At 38.8% G+C, this 27,047-nt stretch overlaps 1 protein-coding gene across 2 annotated transcripts in view; it reads left to right on the top strand.

Annotated features, from left to right (window-relative positions):
• LOC124864797 (protein kinase C alpha type-like) overlaps positions 1–21,049 on the top strand; it is a 157,904-nt gene extending 136,855 nt beyond the window's left edge. Inside the window, exons 10-18 of one of the 2 annotated variants that reach the window (XM_047359707.1) lie at positions 57–197; positions 290–463; positions 887–978; positions 3,404–3,466; positions 3,876–4,014; positions 5,222–5,302; positions 12,647–12,754; positions 15,251–15,391; positions 19,309–21,049. In XM_047359707.1, coding sequence (XP_047215663.1) covers positions 57–197; positions 290–463; positions 887–978; positions 3,404–3,466; positions 3,876–4,014; positions 5,222–5,302; positions 12,647–12,754; positions 15,251–15,391; positions 19,309–19,473 — 1,104 coding nt within the window. In that variant the 3' untranslated portion in view covers positions 19,474–21,049. The remainder of the gene's footprint in view (positions 1–56; positions 198–289; positions 464–886; positions 979–3,403; positions 3,467–3,875; positions 4,015–5,221; positions 5,303–12,646; positions 12,755–15,250; positions 15,392–19,308) is intronic. The other variant, XM_047359708.1, reaches the window with a different exon arrangement.
• The last annotated feature ends 5,998 nt before the right edge of the window (positions 21,050–27,047 follow it).

The following is a 27,047-nucleotide window of genomic DNA, read 5'->3' on the forward strand; positions in this document are numbered from 1 at the left end:
TAAGGAATGATGTTTAAATCCCTTTGGCATATGTGTGTGCTTATTGTATATAACAGAAAGCCAAGCTGGGCCACGGTAAGAAAGTTATCACACCGACAGATCACCGGCGGTTCAGTCTGCCCTCGGGTAACATGGACAGAGTACGGCTCAGCGACTTCAACTTCCTGGCTCTTCTGGGAAAGGGCAGCTTCGGAAAGGTGAGAACTCTTATATTTCATTACAAAGCAACAAAACTAAAGTTTTGCTTCTTTCATTAACCTCTCGAGTGTGCCATCTTTATCAAATGCAGGTAATGCTGGCAGAGATGAAGTCAACAGAGGAGCTCTACGCCATAAAGATCCTGAAGAAAGACGTTGTGATCCAGGATGACGATGTTGAATGTACAATGGTAGAGAAGAGGGTATTGGCACTGAGAGACAAACCGCCCTTCCTCACCCAGCTCCACTCCTGCTTTCAGACTGTGGTGGGTAAAAAAAACACTCCAGCTTGCTGTCGTCACAGTTAATAATGCACACTTCCTGGACTGATGGCCTTTTCTTACACACAAAAAAAACTCTTTAACGGGGATCATTATTAACCCAAAGCAATTTCAGTTTTATTGAACTGTGACTGTTATTACTTTTGTATTTGTGCTCAACATTTCTTTACCCTTTCTTCTCTTGGCATCCCTGCAGGAATAATTGAAGGTGAAAATGAAGTGACGTCTGTGCAGAGACAGACTGACTCAAAGATTTTTAAATAAAGCCTAGAGTTATATAATGACCTTTGTTGCTTCTCAAGGGGGATAAATAAGTTTTTTCTTAAGCTTAAGATAATTTACTGTAAGACATTACTTACTGTATATCTTTATCTGCGCCCTGGACAATAACCTGCTCTTTCATTATAGGACCGACTTTACTTTGTGATGGAATACATTAACGGAGGAGATCTCATGTACCATATCCAGCGTATGGGCAAGTTTAAGGAGCCTCAGGCAGTGTAAGGACTTACTCCGAAATATGCACACTCACATGGTTTGAAAACACAGATAATATTCTACAGGCAACTTTGTCTACTAGATGGGAGTTTTGGTGTCAACGCCTCAGAACAGCGCTGTACAGTTGCATTTCTTTATAATACAAATGCACAATACTGCATTTTTATGACAGATGTGCCAACTCAACCTCCAAAATAGGTGTATGAGAGTGACATTTATTTTGGTTTTCATTTTCCTTAATAGATATTGCTAAATAATAATGGGAAGTTCAGTTGACTGTATGCAAAAGGAGCCAAGACGTTTAGGTTAGTTTTAAAGTGGTCTTAGAGGTGTTAATGTCAGTGTCTACTTTATTTATGTAGGACTTTATTAAAAGAAACAAAATGCACCAAAGTGCTCCACAATGAGAGACAACAAAAAAACAAAGAGCAACACAGTAACCTCATAGCAATACAAATAAGCTCATAAGAAAAGCACAACAGTGAATTTAAAGCCTGTAAATAAAACAGACAAGAATTACACCGAAATAGTAAAAGCATACTGCAAAATGTAATGAAGCCTAATAACAAAAACGATGTCAGCCTCTATTTGAGGCAAAAACTAATTAGTAAAGGTGGGTTATAAATAGCGACTTAAAAGTGGAAACCAAGTATTTACATATACAGTATAAAAAGAAATAACCTTTTTTTCTGTCCATCTGACATTTGATCAGAATAAAGGTTTCCTCTTTAGGTTTCTGTATTTATTTCTATTTACTAAATACCCAAATAATTTAAAAGATAATTTTGTGGGAGATTTAAAACTTTCATTATAATTGGTTGTAGGGATTATGATTATTGATAATTAATATGTATCAAAAATTATAATTTAAAATCATAATTTGAAATTTTTTTTATTTCTTAAGCAAAATCATTACTTACAGATAGAAATCAGAGATGTCTTCTTGTATTGTGATTATGGGCTCAAAGCTCTTCATAATTACAATTAGCTATTCATCATTAATAATTGTTAAATTATTAACCAGAACCACAAAATGTCACAGTTTATTCAACCGCTTCGCCAAAGGTGGGAGAACTTCGACCTTGTTTTGACAGATAAATCTCTCTTGCACAAAATAAACACAAACGCTTCTCTTAATTATATATATGAAGATTTATTGAAGCCAAATAATTCTAATATACCATTATTCTGGTCCAAAAACCTTCACCTAACTAACAAGCACTATTCTACACAAAGGGGATAAAAATGACTACCTAACAATAATAATAAAAGAAAAATATATGCGCATTTAGTGTCTATGAAGATCAAACCAGTAGTTTTATGGACAAATTGTGTAATTTGGGTTAAATGGAAAGAGAAATCCTCCTGGTGTGTTGATGTCTCGAGCGATCAGCTGTTAAAAAGGTGGGGCCACGCCCCTTTTAGCAGCTGATTGCCCCAAATCTTGAACAAAGAGTCATAAAACTCGGAGGCGGGAACTGAGTGGAAAAACTCCAGTTATAAAACTGGAACAAAGGAGTGGTCAGGCGAGGCCCAGACAGCAGTTGCTTTGAACAAAAAACTTTGAATGAAAAACAACCAAGTCCAACTTCTAACTCCTGGGTGATTTGGGATCAGCCGGACAAAACATTAACCACGCACGATTCAGCAGCGCTTGTGCAGCAAATCAAAACACAGCTCAGCATAAAACACTTCAATCAGTATTGCATGCAACAAGTTGATACCTTAGATTAACTACTGGTGATTCTAAATCACCTTAACTATGCCTCATCCTGCCCAGACTTCTAAATGCACCTATCTGATTTAATATGAAAAGAACGAAATTACTTTGACGTTAATTTATTCTCTCCACCGGTTGAGGATGGGTCCTTGATCACCTCAAGAAAAAAAAAGGTAAACTTCTCATCCGTCCAGGAGGGGAAAATATGAAGAACCGTTTAGTCGACAGAATCACAAAGAGGAAACTCATCTCCTTGAAAATAAAACCTCTGTGAGTTTTCACCTGCGCTGGATGTCGGTGTGGTCTTCGATCGGCATATGAACCTTTCTGACCTTCTTGTATCAGACAGATTTCCAGCTTTCAAGCTCTTCCGGGAATGGCCTTGTGGGGCAAAAGTTCGCCTGCGAGCTTTTGATATGCGCCTCCGTTGTGTCGTCCCGTGAGACACGTTGGAAATGGCAACGAAAGTTTGTTTTCCGCGGGTTTTATAATCCCGGGTGACATCAGAGCTGTGATGTCTGTTGAGCTGCGCATGTTCAACTGTGCGACCAAAATGGATGACTCCAACATGGTGGAAGGCCTTTTTAAATAGTATAACTTGGCTCAAAACTTTTTGATATCTTTCCACTTTCATTTACATATTCAATACATCACCATATACGCAAAAATTCAGGTGCTTATTTAAAATAATTCTTATTGTTTTGCAGGTTTTATGCCGCTGAGATAGCAGTCGGTTTGTTTTTCTTGCATCGGAAGGGAATCATCTACAGGTGGGTTCCTGGATGTTTCATCAGCTGTAGTTTTTGTGTTAATCATAATTTCAAACACTGACTGTTTAACATGCATTTCATAGTAACAAAATATAGATATGTAGAGCTTACCTTTCTGCTCTTCAAAGTTTTAAAACCCATCATTGCGTGTAATAAATCTAACTGAATCACAACTTCCTCCAAGAGCTCATATCAGAACATCATCATGCTAGTTATGTTGGATCATAATTATTCAACAAATATCAATCAAAGAAGTTGTTAGCTAAGAAGGGTACACCTGACCGCTGTATTGAGGTCAGGGCAAAATCCTAAATGGGTGGTGTTGAACAAAACTAACCAGGGGGTGATTAAAAAGCCTGAAAGCATCGAAACAGTCACATAAATTCTTACAAAGCTGTCTGTGCTGCAGGGACCTGAAGCTGGACAATGTGATGCTGGACTGCGAGGGCCACATCAAGATAGCAGACTTTGGCATGTGCAAGGAGAACATGTATGAAGGAATGTCCACACGCACCTTCTGCGGCACCCCGGATTACATTGCACCTGAGGTCTGATGTGAAAAACAAACATGAAATCGTCTAACTGCATTATATTTTGACTTTCTTACAACCTCTTTGATGTATTCTGTTTAGAAATGTCAACTTTTTAAAATTTAAAACAGTATGTCTGATATCCACCAGAGATAGGTTTTTAACCAATCACTGCAAGCCAATTAAGGTAAAATCATTTAACCTTCTGTTTAAATACATAATTTACTGAAGCATCAACTAGCAGCAAATAAAAAAAAAACATAAATTTATACACATCAGAAATACATTATTATTGCATCGTTTTTTGCTATCACGTTTTATTATTTTTTTGTGATTCTGATAAAATCAAACGGATGATGTTTGCAAATCCCAGAAAATTTGCATTATGGTTGAGACTAACTACTTTTTTTTCTGATTTGGTTCCCTGGGGGCATCAATAAAAAGCAATAAATTTTAAAATATTATTGAATGCAATTATTGTGTCCTGTTTAGCAGTAATATTGCACTTCTGAATGTAACTGGAGTCTGTTATAATTTAGAGCAGTTACTGTAAGACTCTAACTTTATGCAATGAAAGATGCTTACACAATAGGATGATTTTTAGCACTAAGAGATACCACACAATATTGTGATAAGAAAATTAATATATTCCGTGCATAACACACATACATAGTGTTTTATAAGGCAACCTCAGTTACTGTATTATAGTTTATGTTGTGCAGGGTACCGTCCCCCGATATAGCCCAATACATCTCCATATTTCAGCATTATAGTTTTGCCCAGGACGTTTTTGAAATAAAGTATAATTTATGAGTCATTTGGAAGCTGTAAGAAAATGCTGCATTTGTGCGTTAAAATGAAATGCAGCTCCGAGTTAGCTCTTTGCTTGTGCAACGGTGTGGTTATGTGTAGAGCATGTGTGGGAGCGAGGTTTGGTGGGTTGGTAAATTAGATGGTAGGAGAAAATGCCTTTGTCACAGCAGCTCAAAATAACTGGCTGGGCTTAATGGAGGCTGATTTGGTTAGTTGAGATCGCGAGTAAAAAAAAAAAGGCTTTTTTTTAATTTTTCTTTAGCATCTTCAATGCAGACCATCTTTATTTGCCTGCAGCACAATAAAAAAATAATGGTGTTTAAGTGTTGAATATTAACACCTTTCTTCATAAAAGAAATTAGGTAGTGAATGTTTTTGTAAATATATAAATGTTTTGTCTGTTTTTCCCTAGATAATAGCTTACCAGCCTTATGGAAAATCGGTGGACTGGTGGGCTTATGGAGTTCTCCTGTATGAGATGTTGGCAGGGCAGGTAAATGTTTTCACTCTACACTGCTTAATTGCAAAGGTTTTACATTAAGATTTTAATGTTTTGGCAACTAATCAAGGAATTTGCCTTTAATGTTTTAGCTTATTTTATTAAAAATCCTTAACATGATAATTTTTTCTGTTTTATATAACTGGAAACACTGAAGCTTTTTGATATGAGTGATGTGGCTCATTGCTCAGGGCGACATAACCTAGGGAGTGCCACTAACAGTTGTCAGTCACCAGCAGATTTTTGTTGCCTATTTCTATGTACAGTTAGTGAAGAGTTGACACCCTGCTGTGTTGTGCACAGTGTAGACATGATAAGAAATTATAATTGCGTATAATGCAGCTGGCTAATTTAGCTGCAGTTGGTATTTCATTTGTAACTTTAAATTAAATGGTTATTTTATTGGTTTTAAGTTCATTTGGACTGTGTTTGTTTCATCTGTAGGTCAAAATCTAATATATGTAAACTGGTCAACCCTGAACTGAGTTATTCTGACCACAAACACACTTAAACTGAGACTTGAGTTTGAGATGCATAAACTAAACTAAACTAAACTATACTGATTACAGATTCCTTAAAAAAACAGTGTGTTGTTTGTGAAAGCAAAACAAAACAGCAATAGAAGGGGTTCTTGATTTTTTAAAAATCATTAAAAATGTCATTTTTCTCAAAATAGATGTTTTTGTTTGTTTTTAATTTTTTTTTTAAATAACCAGATGTGTCTGTATTAATGACACACATGAACTATTTGATAAAGAAAATAATTAATCAGAAAACCTAATTTTCAGAGATTTTCCTCAGTTGGAAACTTAATGTCATTATCTTCGTAATAGATCTGACCCACATACAGAAGAACACTCAGAGGATGTTGGTGCAGCAGCGCCATCTACATGTGCGGAGGACTGAGAACTTAAGGTTTGCTGAAGCATGGAGGCAATCTGTTCTAACTGTTGATTTGTTTGGCGTTGTTGTTCTGAAAGTGAACGAAGAGAGGAATCATGAAAATGGATTTGGTTAGCATGTTCAGATAGGGTTCTTTGGAGTGTTTCTGCTGGGTCGTGTTGGCCAGAGTGTTCTGTCATTATCTTCGTAATAGATCTGACCCACATACAGAAGAACACTCCGAGGAAACAACTGAGTCAGTAAAAGGTGTTTTATTTACAGCAAGTGAGTCTGGAGCATGAACGGATGAATCGCCAACTGTATGGAAAGAGGGGGAGGAGAACTGGTGAAACAAGGAACTATTAAGTTGCAAAATTAACGAAAGGTAACTGTTGTAGTCAGGGAAACGGCTTACTAAATAAGTGCAGTCAGGTCGCCAGGGATAGAGGGATTCGGGGTCCAGGCTTGCAAAATGGAAGAAAAGAAGCACTATTGATCACAGGCTTTATCTGAAACACATGGAACGTAGGATGTATATGAAGACCTGCTGGTAAACGATAGTGAATCGCAGAGGGGCTGATCACAGTCTTGATCTTGTACGGTCCGATGAAACGGGGCGAAAGCTTCAGACATGGACTTCAGTGGCACGTCTCGTGCCGATAACCATACCCTTTGTCCAGGCTGATACTCGGGTCCAGGTCGGCATCTCCGGTCAGCGAAACGCTTATTCTGGTCAGCAGTTCAATGAAGGGCTTGAATGGTTGAGTTCCAGATGGTTCTGCAGCGGTGGACATGTTGATGAACTGACTAAACTGTGATCTCCTTCTCGTCAGCAGAAAACAGAGGTGGCTGACAACCGATAGATGCTTCAAAAGGTGAGCATCCAGTAGCTGAAGAGATGTGTGAGTTGAGTGCATACTCAACCCAAGGTAGGTATGAGCACCAATCTGCGGGTTTTGTAGATGTGAGACATCAAGTGGATTCCACTCGTTGATTTAATCTCTCAGTTTGACTGTTAGACTGAGGATGATAATCAGAAGTCAGTGAAACTTTTGCTCCTAAAGCTAAACAAAACTGTTTCCAAACCTGAGAGATGAACTGTGGACCTCGGTCGGACAGAATGTCTTGTGGAATCCCATGAAGACGAAAGACGTGCTTAGTGAGGAGTTTTGCTGTTTGTAGAGCTGACAGACGTTTTCTGAAGGGAATGAGAGGGTATGATTTAGAAAAACGATCAACTATCGTGAGAACGGTAGTCATACCTGACAAGAGTGGCAGTCCAGTAACGAAGTCTAAAGCAACGTGGGACCATGGTCGATTAGGGATGCTGAAGGGTTGAAGAAGACCTGCAGGTGGCTGGTTACTGGACTTGTTTCGGGCACAGGTGGCGCAGGCCAGAACAAAATCTCTAACATCCTTATGAATGGCCACCAGAACCTTCTCTGAACCAAAGCAATAGTTCTACTCACACCAGGATGAGCCGAAAACCTAGCTGTGTGAAGCCAATCAATAAGCTTAGTGCATACTTGAGATGGGACATAGATGTGGTTTGGTGGTCCTGTGCCAGGGTCAGGTTCCTGTTGTTGAGCCTTGTTAATAATGTCCTCCATCTCCCACCTGAGTGCCCCTACTGTCCAACTGGACGGCAAAATGGGAGCTAGTTCCTTCACTGAATCATCAGCAGCAAACTGTCTGGAGAAGGAATCAGGCTTAGTGTTCTTGGGTCGTGATCTGAAAGAAATACACAAGTCAAAACGAGAGAAGAATAAAGACCACCAAGACTGACGTGGATTTAGTCTTTTGACTGATTGGAGGTAGGCCAAGTTCTTATGATCAGTCCAGACTTGAACAGGATGCTTGGCCCCCTCAAGCCAGTGGCACCATTCCTCAAGGGCAGGTTTTATGGCCAGTAATTCTCTGTTGCCCACATCGTAGTTTCTCTCAGTGTTGCTTAACCTGCGGGAAAGAAAAAAGCACAAGGATGAAATCGCCCATCCTCAGAGTTCTGAGACAAAACAGCCCCAACACCGGAGTCTGAAGAATCGACTTCCATGATGAACTGTTTAGAAGAGCCGGTTTGAACTAAGATGGGGGCTTGCACGAATTTCTCCTTTAAAGCTTGGAAAGCTGTTTCAGCTTCAGGCAACCAGGAAAATGAGACTTTGGAAGATGTCATTGCGGTAAGGGGTGCAGCTGTCAAACTGTAGTCTTTGATGAATTGTCTGTAGAAATTTGCAAATCCGAGAAAACGCTGTAGTGCTTTGCGAGAGTCTGGCACAGGCCATTCCAGGACAGTCTTTATTTTTTCTGGGTCAGAATATACCTGTCCACCCTCAAGGATGTAGCCCAAAAATATGACAGAAGGCTGGTGAAATTCACACTTTTCGGCTTTCACAAACAGGCGGTTCTCCAAGAGACGCTGAAGTACCTGGCGAACATGTTTGCGATGCTCCTCAATATCCTTAGAATAAATCAGAATATCATCCTAATACATGAAAACAAAAATGTTCAAAAAATCTCTGAGAACGTCGTTGTCTAAAGCCTGGAAAACAGCAGAAGCATTGTACAGTCCGAAAGGCATGACCAGGTGCTCGAAATGGCCTAACGGTGTTTGGAAGGCTGTCTTCCACTTGTCCCCTTGGCGGATCCTGACAAGATAAGCATTTCTGAGATCTAACTTAGAAAATATAGTTGCACCATGAACCGGTTCAATAGCTGAGGTAATGAGAGGAAGTGGGTATTTATTTTTTTAACTGTGATTTGGTTTAAGCCTCTATAGTCAATGCATGGACACAACAAGCCATCCTTCTTACCAACAAAGAAAAATCCTGCCCCAAGAGGTGAGGAGGAAGGCAGAATAATACCTGCACACAAGGAATCATTAATATAATTCTCCATGGACTTCTGTTCAGGACGTGAGATATTATAAAGCCTGCTAGAAGCCAGGGGGCACTTGGAAGAAGATCGATCGCACAGTCATAAGGTCTGTGAGGGGGTAAAGACAGAGCCTTACTTTTACTAAAGACTCCTCTTAAATCATGGTATTCAGTGGGTACCTGAGACAAATCTATAACCTCGTCTCCCTGTTAACCTGCTCGGGAAAACTCTGGGAGAAAGCTGACTGGAGACACGATGAGTGGCAACTAGTGGACCAGGACTCGATGCGACACTCTTTAGACACCAGTCTAAATGAGGGTTATGTTTTTGTAACCAGGGGAAGCCAAGAACTATGGAAACCTGAGACACTGGAAACATGAAGAAAGATATCTCTTCTCTATGGTTACCTTACAGCAGAAGTTGTAGTGGTTTGGTACGCTGAGTTATCTGCTGCAATTTATTTCCGTCTAAAGCTAGAACAGGGCAAGGAGAAGAAAATGGTTCCACCTCAATGTCTGCTCTGATAATAACTCAGAATCTATTAAGTTCTGTTCGCTGCCCATATCTAACATGGCAGACAGAGTCAAAGTATGTTGATTAAATATGATAGTAGCTGGTAGGCTGAATCTGGGGGCTTTACTATTCTTTGAGTAATCCACCAACACCCCCTTCACAGTTGTCTTTTGGCTGCCCAGGGCAAGCAGGACAAGTAGCTACAAAGTGATCAGGTGAACCGCAGTAAAAACACTGTTTGGTTAATCTGCGTCTTTCTCTCTCTTCAAAAGTTAAACGGATTGCTGAGGTGGAGTCTTAGCTTTGGGTGGCAAGCTAGTAGCTAACTGTGTTCTGTAACTAAACCTTTCTGCTCTGGATCTTCTTCTCTCCCTTATTCTATTGTCAACTTTAATAGCTAAAGAAATAGCTTCATCTAGTGTAGGAGGTTCATCAATCAGGACTAACTCATCCTTTAAGGAATCGCCTAGAGCGTGGAAAAAGGTTGACTTCAATGCTTCATTATTCCAACCAGAAGCAGCAGCCAAAGTACGAAATTTGATGGAAAACTCAGTAAGTGGTCTATTACGCTGCTTTAAAGCTCTCAACTGTCGACCAGTACTCGTTTTGTCTATAACAGGGGAAAATGTCTGCTTAAATTCTTTGACAAACTCCAAAATCTCTGCAATCAGAGAAACAGGCCTCTGCCCACTGTAGGGCTTTACCTGTCAATTAACCAATAACGTACAAAATCTTTACATCATCATGGGGAAAGGAACGTGGTGAACGGTAGAAAACTAGGGCACACTGAAGCAAAAATCCTTTACAGTTACCAACCTCACCAGAAAACTTTTCTGGATTAGGGGAGGTGACGTCACGGGAATGAGGAAGCTGTTGAGATGATGGTGGTGCAGCAGCGCCATCTACATGTGCGGAGGACTGAGAACTTAAGGTTTGCTGAAGCATGGAGGCAATCTGTTCTAACTGTTGATTTGTTTGGCGTTGTTGTTCTGAAAGTGAACGAAGAGAGGAATCATGAAAATGGATTTGGTTAGCATGTTCAGATAGGGTTCTTTGGAGTGTTTCTGCTGGGTCGTGTTGGCCAGAGTGTTCTGTCATTATCTTCGTAATAGATCTGACCCACATACAGAAGAACACTCCGAGGAAACAACTGAGTCAGTAAAAGGTGTTTTATTTACAGCAAGTGAGTCTGGAGCATGAACGGATGAATCGCCAACTGTATAGAAAGAGGGGGAGGAGAACTGGTGAAACAAGGAACTATTAAGTTACAGAATTAACGAAAGGTAACTGTTGTAGTCAGGGAAACGGCTTACTAAATAAGTGCAGTCAGGTCGCTAGGGATAGAGGGATTCGGGGTCCAGGCTTGCAAAATGGAGTAATCCAGATGGTTTCACTGGTGCTGTTGAGTGAGCTCTGGTGAGATCAGAAGTTAGTTCAATGTACAGGTACTTGCGTTGGAGGGGGGACAGGGTACGCTTATGCCTTGGTTCAGGAGACGGAGGAAAACAGGAAGCTGCCAGCTTGGTCCTTGGGAACAAAATCCACAAGACGTAGGTAATCTTGATTGTCCAGAAAACATCTGGAACTGAAGTCAACGTTCAGCGACATAAACAAAAGATTCAGGTTTTAGCCTGCGAAGGAACATACACAAAGTCAGCTTAGAACAAAGCATAGCTTAGTAGTGGCTGAGCTTGTTACCACTGTAGACAAACACTCTGGCATCAAAGTGCTGGCAGCCTCCTGCTCAAATACTCCTCCATGCAATCAGCAGATTAGTCGTACCTGTCACCCAGAACACCTGAGAAACTCCAGAACCATCTAGAAACTGAAAACGAAGTTGCACACAAAACACAAACACACACACTAACCCAGACTCCGACACTTAAGTTGATGAATAAAAAAACATAATTATTATATCTGGTTGAAGACATGCGGTAGTAATACCCTAATTAGTTCTTACGTTTTAATAGATTAAGATACAAATGTACTGTTTTTAGCTCAAAGTAGTAATAACTTCTTTTTTGTTTACAGCAGGGTTGTTTAATTTATTGAAGTGCTCTTAAGTATTAAATTTTGTTTTTCATACATAGGCTTTAAAACGTTTTTGATTGTTTTTATGTATAAAATTGTCTTTATGAATTGCTTTTAGTTTTGTGCTGAATTGTTGCGTTTACTTCATTTGATAAGATTATTGTATAGTTATCAGGGTTTCCTCCATGTTGTTCATCCATTCCATGCCGTTATTTTAATTTTCGGGCAATTTGAGTATTAAACAGGTTTAGTTTTACGTCTACCCCTGCCTCAGTGTTTGGCTCATTTCTGTATTTGTGTTATTTTTTTAGCTTATTTTTATTATAGTATATACTGTTTCTGGGTAGACTTTTTGTCACTGTTTGTGTTGAAAATTAAAACGCTAACTGGGATTAATTTGTGCAATTTAAATTTGGTCAGACTTAGATAAATGGTTTCTTAGATAACAAATGCTTTTATTAAGCTTCTGTAATTTAAATAGTTTTCAGATTTTTTTTTATTGATTTTCAAAATATTTAAAAGTACATCTCAGTGGTTTTTCAAAGACTTTCCTGCCTTTAGTAAAAAAAAAAACAATATTATCAACTAAATATAGTATAAAATAGCAATACAAACAAAACATATGACCTCTTTAACTAGCAGATAACTATAACACCAACTATAACACTATACATTTGAATTAGAGATAAACTGGCACTCATTTAAATATTTTATTCTGTGATTTTATCACTGCAGTAATGGAAGAATAACTCTCAACATCCTATAATAACTAAAATGTGAGTTGCTTTGACAATTGTACTGTTAATATTGGTTCCAAGCAACAAGTTTGACCAATTTCCTTTATTTGTATAAATATCCAACTTAAAATAGGTTGTAAAATTATTTCATGTTTTCCTTTTAGTCTAAGATAATTAAAAAACATGACCGTTTACAGTAGATGTTGTCACCTCAGACTGAAGCACATAACAAGCTACAAATTTCAAATCATTGGAGCATCTGTCTGAACTCTTTGACACTGCTTCTGTACATTTCTAGCCGCCATTTGATGGCGAAGACGAGGACGAGCTCTTCCAGTCCATCATGGAGCACAACGTGTCCTACCCAAAGTCCATGTCGAAAGAGGCAGTGTCCATCTGCAAAGGGGTAAGGAGAGTGAATACATCCAATAAGAAGAAACAGCTACTTTTACAACAACGCTACTCTCAAACACGTGCAACAGATCTTTCAGGTGAAACTTTGTTAAATCTGATTTTTAAAACGTTTTTAGACGTTTTGCTTTGGCAGTAATTTCAGCACGATGGCAAAACTTTAAAACGGTTGGATGCACTAAAGCCATGCAATCATCAGGACATTCACACGTCCATACACTTTTCATTCACTGCATAACAACATTTTGTTCAAAACCCAAAAATAACCACCAATGCAATATCATCTTCTTTTATTACACATAGATGTAAGACAATGTTTCAGAAGGTAAAGCAAATATATCCTGTTTGTTTTTTAAACTTGCTGTGTTTCTTTTGGCTGAATAGATAAAGTTCCTGCCCCAGCTTTGCATAATAGAATTTATGTTACAAAAATGTACAATAACTGTGTGAAGCACATGCATATTCATTAAAATGCCTAGACCAGTTGCCAAGCCTTTCTTGGAAAGCATTTTCCCAGCCCCAACTCCCCACTAGGCTGATCAAGACTGAAAAATTATTTTATAATTTAAACCTAGTTAAGGATAAATAAAAAGAAAGTCAGAAATATAAAACTTGTCTGTATTTTTGACATTTTTTTGTTTTCTCTTTTGTTGCCTTAAAAAATGAAAGCTAATTAGGTATTCAATCTTTATTTATTAAATAGTGCATAAATTATCTTTTGAGAACCATGAATTGTAATCTTGCAAAGAAAAACTACCACATTTATAAAAACATGATTAACAATTGACTACCTGGAAATAGATTTCCCTGTATGTATGGACAGAGTTCAGTGCAGTTCTTTGGCAGGAATATGTTTTACTTTCTTAATAAGCTGCTGATGGCACTTTACATCCGTTTTGTGGCTGAGTGCTTTGTCTTATCTGAGGCTGTGTTTAAAGTCACCAGTTTTATTTCCTTTAAAACGTCTGTGGCTTAAAAGAGAAGTAATATTTTAACACACAATAATCAGGTACAACAGACAAACAGGTCTGTGCTCTTTGTTACTTCAGCAGAAAGGTATCCATCTCTATCCAGCTAAACCAAATATAGCGGCACAGAAGATACTGTTGCATATGTCTTTATCAATCACACAGCTCCTGATTTAAAACATCTTTTCACATCAGAAAATACTTTTCTGTACCTTGTATCACTATGGAAATGCAGCGTTATAAGGTCACATTGGATATGCTTGCAAAATAATAAGAAGAGCAAGAATAAGAATATTATTTTCTATTATTAGTTGTAGTAGGAGTAGAGAATCGCTGAACTACAAAGGCATTTCTTTTGAAAAGATCTTTGTCTTTTTTTGACTTGCTACACAGCCACTAAGACCAAATATGCTAAAAAAGAGGGTATGCTTTATATAGGATGAAATAAGAAATGCAGTTGAACTGTAACGTCTAAGTAAAGGACATTTAGCGACTTAGAAAAATGGTTGTGCCATTATCTAGTTCAAAGATCAGCTAACAGAGGTTAAAACTAAGCTTATCCATGTTCTGAGTTCATATTCATGAGATAAATTGTGGAAAATATTGTTAAATGTTGTATGATGGTATACTTAGTGTATTTTTTAATCTGGTCTGAGCTAGCTTACTTATAGCTGTTTGCTTCTCCTAATCTCCTAACATCTCCAGTATAATTGCTCTAATTCTGATATTTTTCATTCTTTGCATCATTGTATCAAAAAGCAAAGAGATTTGTGACTAAACAGTGGCACATCAAGGATCTGTTTTATTTGTGGTAGCTTTTAAAGTATTGCAAGGATGATGTATGTATTAATATTAGTCAGTGTTATTGTTTAAATTTTGGCTCCTTTGTGTCCAATACATTTCTTTCTTAGTGTAACTCAGCCGTCGGCTCTATTACAAGAAGTCATTTTGCACAGTTGGTGCTCCTGAGACACAGATTTCCAAGGCATTCAAAAATATCCCTTTGTTTAGAGATCACGTGTTCCGCTTACATCGGGGTTTTGCTTTCATTGCAATGCCACACAGACACTTCATCATGATTTATATATTATGACTATTTACTGACAAGGAAATGAGCTTTCAGAGTCAATTTACAAATCAGGAAGGGTTATTACAACATTTGGCTGCAGACTGATGGAGATTTTTATTAAAACATCATTTAAAATTATATTATATCCTTTAGTCTGTCACAAAAAATATGTTTCATCATCTGACAATGGGTGACAAAACAAATTATTCTCCTGGTATTGTTTGCTTCACTTTTTATTTACAAAGAATCATTCGTGGTTGAAATTGAAGGGGAATGATTCAGACACAGGATCTGGGAAACGTTAGTGATCCTACATGTGATTATCAAGCTAATTGTTAATATGTACAGCTCAGTTTATTCTGTCTCTATTCTTGTCTATTTTTGTCATTTAGTCATTTTTTAAAGCACCAAGCTGCATTTGTCTCATCATCCTTCTTATTCGGTTTGTTCTCAGCTGATGACAAAGCATCCGTCAAAGCGTCTCGGCTGCAGCTTGGAGGGTGAGCGGGACATCAGAGAGCAAGCCTTCTTCAGACGCATCGACTGGGAACGCCTCGCTAACAGAGAGATCCAGCCGCCTTTTAAACCTAAAGTGGTGAGTGAAATGGATTTGTATTTGAGCAGAGGATCATAATATCAGTTCCCAATAACAAAGTTTACAGTGACTATAAGAGCTATTTATCCTCAGCTAGCTGCATCATTTCTTTGCTCATGTTGATTTTTGCACATCATTGCATTTGTAAAGTTCCTTCCCAACATTTTAGAATTTACAAATACATTTAGTTTAAAAGACTTCCAGTTATTTTCAAATCTGCATTGTGTGTGTTAGGAATTCAAATGTGAAACTTGAGCTAACAACTGCAACATCGACAAAATTGCTAGCTGCCCTTGTAAAGCTGTGTTACTAAACTTTAAAATAAATTCATGTTGTGGGGAGGAAATCTGTTAGTAAATGTTAAAATATTAGGTTACCCAATCTTTCTTCCTGCATCTGTTAATACTGTACAACCGTAAGATATTATTTAGTCTTGTCCTATAACATCAGTCTAGGTTGGGGCACGCCGAAAAAGGGATCTTTTACAATTTCTCATTTAATGATCTTTTAGATCATCCAGAGTTCGGGGTCCACTTTTATACTGTTTTCTCTTCAGCTCATTCCGGGGATTAGGTCTAGGGACTGAAATAGCCAGTCCCCAGGTTTCAAGGACCCATTGAAGATAAACAGACCCACAGCATCACAGATCCTCCACCATGCCATTCACTCTAAGCAGGAGGAGGAATTATTCAATGTATTCATTGTTTGTATCATATCAAACCCACCTTGAAGCAGAAAACCGTAACCGTAACATTCCAGAGATTTCATTTCAAAACCTATTTTTCTTAACTGAATAAATGTACTCAAATTAGAGTTTTGATTGGGAATTTTTCAGTTTGACATTATGCTGCTGCAGTAAAATGAATATGTTGTGAGGATTTTTACCTAGATTTTCCTACACTGTTTTGTGTTATGCTTTTTGGCTCATTTTGTTGTTTGGATCAGGAGCTTTGTTTGCAGTTTTTCAGACTTCGAGTTCACCTCTTTAGTTGCTCTTTCAGATTTCATTAGGAATTGAGAAAATGACTCAGCTAACACCCCATCATCTTCTTCTAGCCGTCTAATGTATTGTGGCATTAAATTATGTACAATTTTAGAGTTCCAGGTTGCTGCATAGGGGGGTTCATAGAGACTGAGGTGATTGGATATTTCAAATGTGGATCATCTGGATTTTTCTAATAAATCTTTTAACACACAGTCAGTGGAGTACAGTATTTATACACTTGGGAATTTTTATTTCACTGGTCTCTTCACAGTTCCTGAAAGAGATGTTGGAGGTCTGAAAGTATGCATAAAGCACCCTGCCTAGTTATTTTCTGACACGTAGTGTGATGTGTCATTTTAAATCACTGTTGAATAATTTAAATAACTTCCTGAAGGAAATGGCTTCCTGCAAACATAGCTCCCAAGTGGGCATGCAGGGATTTGCATATATGTTATGTTTTTTATGTTTTTATTTTTATTTTTAGCTATAATGTAATAGATTATATTCACCCAGCGGAGCTGAAGGCTGAAAATTGAGAAGCTCGCACTAACCTAAACTGCCTCCTGTTACAGAAAACTCTCCAACCAACCAACCCTTCATCCCTTCAGTGCCCAGAAAGCCTGAAGCCGCTGAGGATAAATATAGCAGAGTTCCCCTTTACTTCTACACAAAATAAATGCAAGCCTACACAGTGGATGCCACTGTCTCCACTCTCACAAGAGTGGAAAGCAGTTCTGAAAGCAGGTGGATCCATTTAGGCTGCTCTGTGTGGCTTATTACAGTTGTGAGCTCATATGCTGTGACATAAATTGGTCTGAAGGGACTGCAAACAGAGGTCCATCTAAGCCCTGGTGGCTCTGCTTGTGTAAATTTACAGAGCAGCTGAAAATATCTGAAATGCTAATAGGTCTCCTGAGTAGGTACATTAGAAAGATGAATTTTATTTATTTAACATGTTAGTTGCTTTTTGTTGTGTATAACATGTTTAAGAGTTTCATTGTTTACAGAGTATACAAGGCTTTGAAAAAGTGTTCATACCACTGAACTTTTTACATTTTGTTACAACAATCCTCAAATCACTTTATATGGATTTTATGTGATAGACCAAGAGAAAGTCGTATGTACTTGTGAAGTAGTTTTAAATTTGTTTTCAAATAAAATATCTGAAAAGTGTGTTTTGGATTTGTATTCAGCCTCCCCACAAGTAAATATGTTGTAATTACACCTGAAAGTATTTTTGATAAAGTAGATTCTGACAGTGTAGCAGCAAAATGAATGTAAGATTCCCAAAATATGTTAAAATTGTACCATTATTGTTTGTATTATATAGTATTTAAAGTGATAAAAATATATACAAAAGTAAACAGTGTCTGGCATAAAAAGGTTGAAAAATGTTAATTAGTGAAGATACATGATATACAGGATGAGCACCATATTCTCATTCAGAGTTTACCAGTTTAATGGCCTGAAGGAAAAACCTGTTACAGAACCTGGTGGTCCTGCACTGAATTCCCAGATGTCCGCAGGTCAAACAGTCCGTAGTATGTGTGAGAAGGGTCAGTGATGATCTTTCTAGCTTAGGAAATGCAGGGTTTAGGTGAGGAATCCTGAATAAATGGAAGAGAAATGTAGATTTTTCTTACAATCCTTATCTCAAAGGTTCTGTTGCCTCCTGATCACACAGAGAAACAGTTGGTCAGAATGTTCCTTATGGCACAAATGTAGTGAGAAGGGGTCGGGGCAGGTGGGGTCTTCTCATAATGTGCATAAGGTGCAGACGCTGCTGTTCCATGTCCAGATGATGGATTGAACAGTACTCAATGAGCTGTCCAAAGCTTTGAATATTGTTTTTTTATAACCTCACCCTGCTTTAAACTTATCCAAAGCTTTCTCCCGGTCCTGTCTGCTGTGTTCCTTGTTCTTCATGATGCTGTTTGTTCATTAATGTTCTCTAGCAAACTTCTGAGGCTCACAAATCAGCTGGATTTACACTGAGATTATTCTGCATGGATTCTATTTACCAATCAGATGACTTCAGAAGGCAGTAGAATGCACAGAATTTTATTTACATGTACTCCTAGTAAAATGGTCTAAATACAAATGCACACCACACTTTTTAGATTTTTATCTGGAAAAAAAAGTTGAAAACCATAAATCACCATCCTTCCATCTGACAAATGGAGTTTAAACGAAAATTCAACATGGAAGACTCACCATCACCTCCAGCTTCGTCTCATTACTCCTCCATGCGGCTCTGCTCCACCAATCAGCGTCAAGTCTGCATTTCTCCCCGGCCAATCATCCTTCAAGGCTCCGCTTTAAAAGATCTTCATCCATGGATCCCTCCGTTCTGCAGCTGAACTTTGACCCTCCTCCACCCCATCTCCACCATTTGGCTTCCAAACTCCTTCCAAATCTCCTCAGGCCTCCACTCCACCACCAGGATGGGATTGGAAGACATCTCTAAATCTAACCCTAAGATGTTTATTCAAGCGCATGTCATTCTCAGAATTCACGTCTTCCACTGGGGTCCGAGCACCAAAGAAATAAACATTCACTAATAAACTTTTCTAATTGCATCCCTGTCTTCTCTTTGTGAGTCTTTCCAGGTTGAATTATGCATGACTCTGTATTGGTCTGTCACATAAAATAACAATAAAATACTTCTAGGTTTGTGGATGCGACATGACAACATCTGAAAAGGTTATATAGGTATGAATACGCACTGCATATGAATATATGCTTTGTACATCTGTGTGAATGATCACGTTTGTATGACCCACAGCCCAGAGCAGAGATAAACACAGATGCAAAAGATGTCCATTGTCTGCTAAGCCTTCCTCATTACAGCTTCATGCAAGCTAAACATTGCTTTCTAAAGTTTGAAATAACTCCCCCCTCTCTCCTCTGACATTCTTCTCATCTCTTTCAGTGTGGAAAGGGAGCGGAAAACTTCGACAAGTTCTTCACGCGCACGCAGCCCATGCTGACCCCTCCAGACCAGCTGGTCATCGCCAACATCGACCAGGGCGAATTTTCCGGCTTCTCCTTCATCAACCCTCAGTTCATCCATCCATCTCTGCACAGCGTGGTATGAGGAGGAAACAGCTAATATCCCGTGGTCAACAGACTTAAATTATCTTCTAGTTTCTGCATCTGAGAATCATGCAATTTAGAGGAAGGGGAAAAATTACATAGCACTGAAATTTCCAACTATCATCCTGTGGTGTGTTGTTTAGTCCAACTCTGTGTTTCCAACCTCCCAGCTGTAGTTTTCTGCAGCCTTTTATCTTGTAAATGAATGTGTCTCTGTATCGGCTACTATCTCTTTTGGTGTTAAAGGTACGATCCGGTTTTCCTTCACATCCCTGCAATGCACAAAAAGACTGGAGCATTGTTTTCTGTTCTGCCTGAACTTTATATACATGGTTGTTACATTTCTACACTCAAAGAGTTAGTACACGGTTACAAGTGCCAAAAAAAAGGGATGAAAATACATTTCTATGGCATTTCTTGTTCCTTTTCTTTTCCACCTCTGGCCTTTCCTTATCCTGTCAACTCACCAAAACCTCTCAACAGGCTGTTTGTATTTGTTGTTTTGTAGAACGTGTTACTACAGTATATCTGACTCGACTTAAACAGACAGAAGCAAACTGTATTACTGTTGCAAGGCGTCCTGGTCCTTTCAGCGCAGCAGATGTTAGCCGCAGTGGACAAGTGTTGTTCAGACAAATCTGAGTTAGGAAGATGCTATTTTCATATGCACAACGCAAATCTCTGTTGCATGCTTATTTTCTGACTCTGTATGAGCTGTAGAGTCTAGGATGCAGTACCCGTCTTGTATGACTGTAAAGTTTAGTATTACAATATAAAATTCGACGATATACATGTTTGCTCGGATTAAAAGTTTCTTACTGGGAAAAAGGTTTTGTTTCAGTTTTGTGTTAGACTTTTACGTTCAAGAGGTCCAACCCCATTGTTTTTCTTTTGTTTTTTTGTAAATATGTTTCAAAAAGAGAAGTTACTTGCAGATTTTATACAACAAACTGAATGTGCTTTTACTACCATAGACAGTTTAAACATTTCTATGTTTAGATTAGTGCTGAAAAGAGATCTATATAAATTTTGGCTGATTTATTTATTTTTTTGGTAGCTTTGGTATCAGCAAACCCTGTCTTACGTTTATGTATATCAAGTATTTATCTGCTGTTTTCTACTACTCAATGTCATATAAAGAATATGCAGCACTACCTGTGCGTGGCGCAATCGAATACCTCTCTTGCCTTGGTCCCGACAGGGTCGACTCCCTCTGTAGACAAACTGAATTCCAAACCGAGCTGTATTGGTGGACCGCCCTGTGGCCAAAACCTGTCATGTGTTTATATATATATATATATATCATGTGCATGCGTGCGGCGAGGCCTGATCCGAGCATGAAAAAAGGCCCCTGCATGATGTAGAGACCTTGGACTCGTACAGAATGAGAAAACCAGCCAGCAATGTGCATTTTATTGGGTTTTTTTCTGATCATGTCTTTCCTTTTTCTCTGTCTGACCTGTTTAGCTAAAAAACTCAAATATGAGTAGTGTAAGATATGTGAATTGCTTTACATGGCTATTTGTATTCTCTGGTACCCCATTTTCATGTGTCCAACACACCTATTTTGTCTATTTTGCTACTAGGAGACATTAACTTCCAATAGAAAACCTTTAAAAAACTGCCATTTTTAGATTCTTACACAACTCAAAAAAGGCTGAAATAAATCTAAACATCCTGTCTTTGCACTTCTTACTGTGACTTGTACTCATACCCCTTAACCTTTTTCACATTTTGTCACAGTAAAACAACAAATTTCAATGTATTTTATTTGGATATTATGTGACAGAGCAACACAATTTGGTCTTTAACTGTAAAGTGGAGGGAAAATGACACATCATCAAATCTTTTTGGGGTGTCTCTACCAGCTTTGCTCACTCTTAGTTAAACTAGATGGAAAGCATTGTTGAAAAACAGTTTTCAACATCAATCTGTCTTACCACAGATTCTGAAATGGATTTACCTCTTGACTTTGACTAGGCCATACTAACATGTAAGTATGATTTTACTTGAACTGTACCATTGTAGCACTGACTGTATGCTAAGGGTCATTGTCCCGTTAAGAGGTAAACCTCTAACAGGTTTGTATCAAGTTGGTTTGTGTTTTGCTCTATCCATCTTCACATCAACTTTGACCAGCTTTGCCAAAGAAAACTATCCCCGTATCAGGATCCTGATATGGGGACCCCCATGGTTAATCATGTGTTATAGTGATCAGCACTAGTCTCATCTGACCACTGCACCTTCATCCACCTGTTGGCTGGGTCTCGTGCTTGTAGTAAACTTTAAATGGGACTTTCAAAGGTTTTATTTCAACAACAACTCACTTCTTGTCAGTCTCCCTTAAAGGCAGGGTGTAAAGCAATTGCCAGATTCTTCCACCTGAGCTTTCTAACTCTGTGCCTCCTCCAGTGTTACCATGGGCCTTTTGGCTGCATCCCTAATAGATGTTCTCCTTGCCTGACCTGCCAGCTTAGGCATCATATCTTGTGCCATACTCTTTCCATTTTCAAATGGTTGATAAAGCAGTATTATTTTATACCCTAACCCTGATATAAACGTGTCCACAACTTTTTCCCTGATCTGTCTGCCCGTCCTTGGTCTTCGTGATGCTGTTTGTTCTCTAATGTTCTCTAATGACTCTGTGAGGCCTTCACGGCACAGCTGGATTTAAACTGAGAATGAGTTATACACACATGGACTCTATTAACTAATCAAGCGACTTCTGAAGGCAATTGGTTGTAAATGCACAAGAAACCTTTTACATTTTTGTTTGTGAAAAAGTGTAAAAATGCTTTTCTTTTCCTTTAACTTCACCATTATACACTATGTTATGTTGGTCTATAACAGCAGTCTCCAACTTCAGTCCTCCAGAGTCCTATAACTTCTAGATGCATCCTTGCTCCAACACATCTGAATCAAATTAATGGCTCCTTACCAAGCAGAACTTGACGACATGCTGTACAGGAAAGTTGACTCTTTGAGGTGTGTTGGAGCAAGAGGACACTAGCTCTTGAGGACTAGAGTTGGAGAACCCTGGACTATAATATGAAACTGCAATATAATAAATTGAAAAAGTTCAATGGGTATGAATATTCATTCTAGACACTGCATATATCCGGACCAAAATAAATTGTTTAAAACAAACAATATTTACATGTCTCATATTGAGAAACAATGCTGGATGGAAGATTTGTCAGAGTAAAGAACTACTACATGTTACAGTTAGAGCTAAAGAGCGGTTTGTATGTTTTCCCTCAATGTTCTTGCTTTGTAACCCGAATCTTCTTGTTCCTATGTTTTTTTGTGGTATGTCAGATACTGTGTATAAATAAAGTATGAAATGTATATATTTATATCTACATATATATAATTCTATATCTATAGATAGATAGATAGATAGATAGATAGATAGATAGATAGATAGATAGATAGATAGATAGATAGATAGATAGATAGATAGATAGATAGATAGATAGATAGATAGATAGATAGATAGATAGATAGATAGATAGATAGATAGATAGATAGATAGATAGATAGATAGATAGAGCACAATGTTCTGTTGGTTGATTTCATTGTGTCGTATCATAGCTCAAATGTGTTCAATTCCATATTTGTTCAACAAACAGCAAAAAGAAACAACTTTAAAGTACTTCATTTTTTTTCTCTCAAAAACTCTTGCATCCATTGACCAGCTCTACGATTGCAAGATAGAATATCTCTACTGGTAATTTTAATTAAATATTTACAAAAAAAAAATTTTTTTCAATCCAGTTTGAGGTAATATATACCCTAAATGCCACAGGTAATCAAACAAAGCTTGATTAATAAAAGTATACAGTGTCTTCTTTGATTAATTTGACCTTAGCTTCATGCTAGAGATTAGCCAGTGCAGAACTGAGTAAATTCTCCCCAAATAATAAAATGTTTCCTCCTGTCTGGCAGGACGTTATTAGGTTGAATACAGGACACATTGGCTGAATATTTATCCAAACCTTTGGACTACTGCTACCACCACCACCAATTTTCTGCAACTACTTCTTTTTTAATGTTGTGGCACTAGTGGCCTTTATTTTGAAAGTTGACCGACAACTGAGAGAGGGGACAGAGAGAGAAAGGGGAAGACATACAGCAAAGGACAACAGGCCAGGACTCGAAACAGTGACGGCTGTGTCATGGACTGTAGTTTCCATACATTGGTTTCGCATTTACCTCTGCGTCATCGCCACGCCCGCACACTGCTAATAAGATATATGAAAGGTCAGAAAGGAGTAAAAAACATTTTGACAATGGCCAAAAACACACAATGTAAAGACGCATGAACAGTCAAGTATTTTTGGTTCTTCTCACCTTCCGTACAGGAACAATCAGTGGGGTCTCCTGATGTTCATTCATACTATTCATTCTCACTTTGCTTTTATAGTGGTTGGCTTTTGAGAGTCATTTACAATGCAGCACTTGAAGCAATAAAAACATAATGTGCATGTTTCTCTTCTGCATTCAGTGACATACTCTCTTCTTGATATAGTAAGTTTGCACAGTAACGGTTTGGTACAACTCATGCTGACACTTTTTTATAGGTTCACATTGGCTCCTTAGAATTATCAACATAATTTTATGGGATGGCAAGGTGGCTCACAGACATTCTGGTTATTTAATTAAGTTTCTCCCTCCAACAATTGTGAGTTTATGTAGATTTTACAAATCCAAACAAATGTTCAAATAGAAAAATGGTTAACTTGACTTTGGCAAGATAAACATATGTAATATTTTGTATTTAAAATATACTAATCACACAAAAATGTAGACATTATACTATTATTTTAAATACATAATACCAAACTTTTATTATCTGTGTTTACCTGTTTTGGTTTCCACTATTTGTCACTTTGCACATTTAATTCCTAATACAGTTATACCGTAACATTTAAAGTCAATCAGTCAGTCATTTTCTATCCCACTTCTTCCATAGTGGGTCGCGGGGAAGTTGGTGCCTATTTCCAGCAGTCTATGGGCAAGAGGCGGGGTACACCCTGGACAGGTCGCCAGTCCATTGCAGCATTTAAAAACATTCATTTGGCAAATCTTTTTTTTTTATTTGAATGTAAGCAATTAATGGCTGTTGGCTATGGGTGCTTGATATGTAAATAAATATATATCTATATATATATAAATTCTAGAATTGCGCCACTCAAGGTGGCAGCAGGTTGGAGTAGCTCTGTTACTTTTGATTCTGATTGAGTCTTTTTTGGGAACTCTTCTTCTTGTGGTGGATACAGTTGATTTTTTTTGGACGACTGTCCTCTCCGGTGTCAGATGCTGTGCAGCTTGGAGGATTTTTCCTAATACTTTTGGACATTTGTTATGATGCACTGCCATGGCAACGGGGTTGTTTCTTACAATCAGCTGATTAATATCTCAAAAGCTCAAATAATACTTCAATTACAACCCCAAATCCCTGATGAGTTGAAAAGGAGACGCCGTGGATCCAGAGCAGGAGCTAAGAGAAAAGAGAGAAGGAGGAACTTCAAACCATCTCTTCGTCGTTATGATGGGCAATGTGAGATCGTTGGGAAACAAGTTGGATGAACTCCAAGCCCTGCAAAGGACCCAGCCAGAGTACCGGGCATGCAGTATCATGTGTTTCACGGAGACATGGCTGCAGGATCATATCCCAGGCTCCTGCGTCTCTCTGCTGGGCTTTTTAACCATACGAGCAGACAGAGATTTAAAGAGGAGCGGCAAATGTAAAGGAGGTGGACTGGCAGTACTTGTGAACAACAGATGGTGTCAGACATGTCACTGTGAAGTGTCATCTCTGCAGTCCAGATATTGAACTGTTGGCAGTAAGTTTTCGTCCATATTATTCACCCAGAGAGTTCACCAGTGTTATTTTGGCAACAATTTACGTTCCACCTTAAAACTGGAATAAGACTGCATGTGATACCATCCGCTCAGTTGTTGCTAACATCTTACATGCTTACATCTCTACAGCAAGACCTCCTCTAGGCAAATCAGATCACAATCTTGTTTTTCTCTGCTCGAAATATAAGCCCCTTGTTCAGAGGCAACCTGTAATAAAGAGGACTGTAATAAAATGGTCACAGGAAGCTGAAGAAGCCCTGCAAGGTTGCTTTGAGGTCACATGGAGAGGACATCCATACCATGACTGAGTGTGTAACCGACTATATAAACTTCTGTGTCGATAACATCATCCCACCAGAACCGTGAGATGCTTCCCCAGTAACACACCCTGGATCACCATTGACCTGAAGGACCTGCTTAACAAGAAAAAAAGAGCCTTCAGAGAGGGAAACAGAGAATTATTGAGGACTATACAGAAGCAACTTAAAGTCAAGATAGAAGACAGCAAGGAGGTGTACAAGAAGAAGCTGGAGAACAAGCTCCAGCATAACAATATCAGAGATGTGTGGTCAGGGATGAAGAAGATCACAGGCTTCAAGCAGAAGGATGATCAGACCGATGGAGGTCTGGACAGAGCCAATGAACTGAACACATTCTTCAAAATGGTTCAGTTCAGAAACAAGCTTCGCATCCTCCTCTCCTGCTCACAGCCAAACAGACATCCCACCTTCCTTTGACCCACATCTTTCCTGTCACACCTCAAATGTTTTGTCTTCCACCTCAGCCATGGACCCTTCTGCTTCTACATGTTTACCTTCAACCATATCAGAAGATGCTGATGCTCCCTTTGCCTCCCCCTTCCACCTGTGTGTCTCAAGAAGTCAAGTGAAGAGACAACTGGAGAGACTGAATCGGAATAAGGCTGCAGGTCCAGATCATGTCAGCCCTAGAGTCCTGAAGGCCTGCGCAGAGCAGCTCTGTGGGATTCTGCAGCACCTCTTCAATCTTAGCCTGGCCCAGAAGAAGGTTTCGGTGTTGTGGAAGACCCCCTTTCTTGTTCCAGTCCCAAAGAAAACTCACCCATCAGTCCTCAATGACTATAGACCTGTTGCCCTGACATCCCACATCATGAAGGTCCTAGAGAGACTCCTGTTGGCCCACCTGAGTAAGCAAACAGTAAACCATCAGGACCCCCTTCAGTTTGCTTATCGCTGTGGAGTAGGAGTTGAAGATGCCATCATACACCTGCTTCAACAAACCCACTGTCATCTGGACAAAGTCAGCAGCACTGTGAGGATCATGTTCTTTGATTTCTCCAGTGCATTTAACACAATCCAACCTGATTTGCTTTGTCAGAAACTCCAGAAGACTCAGGTGGAGGCCTCAACAATCTCCTGGATCAAAGACTACCTGACAAACAGACCACAGTTTGTGAGACTGAAGGGTTGTGTGTCTAACCAGGTAGTCAGCAGCACAGGAGCACCACAGGGGACGGTACTCTCACCATTCCTCTTCACTCTGTACACCTCAGACTTCCAGTACAAGACAGACTCCTGTCATCTGCAGAAATACTCGGATGATTCTGCAGTCATGGGGTGGATCAGAGATGGACAAGAAGATGAGTACAGGAAGGTGGTGGACCGCTTTGTGGCATGGTGTGGAAACAATCATCTTATCTTGAATGTGAATAAAACAAAGGAGATGATT

Source organism: Girardinichthys multiradiatus, chromosome Y, assembly GCF_021462225.1.
Source record: "Girardinichthys multiradiatus isolate DD_20200921_A chromosome Y, DD_fGirMul_XY1, whole genome shotgun sequence".
Lineage (NCBI taxonomy): Eukaryota > Metazoa > Chordata > Actinopteri > Cyprinodontiformes > Goodeidae > Girardinichthys > Girardinichthys multiradiatus.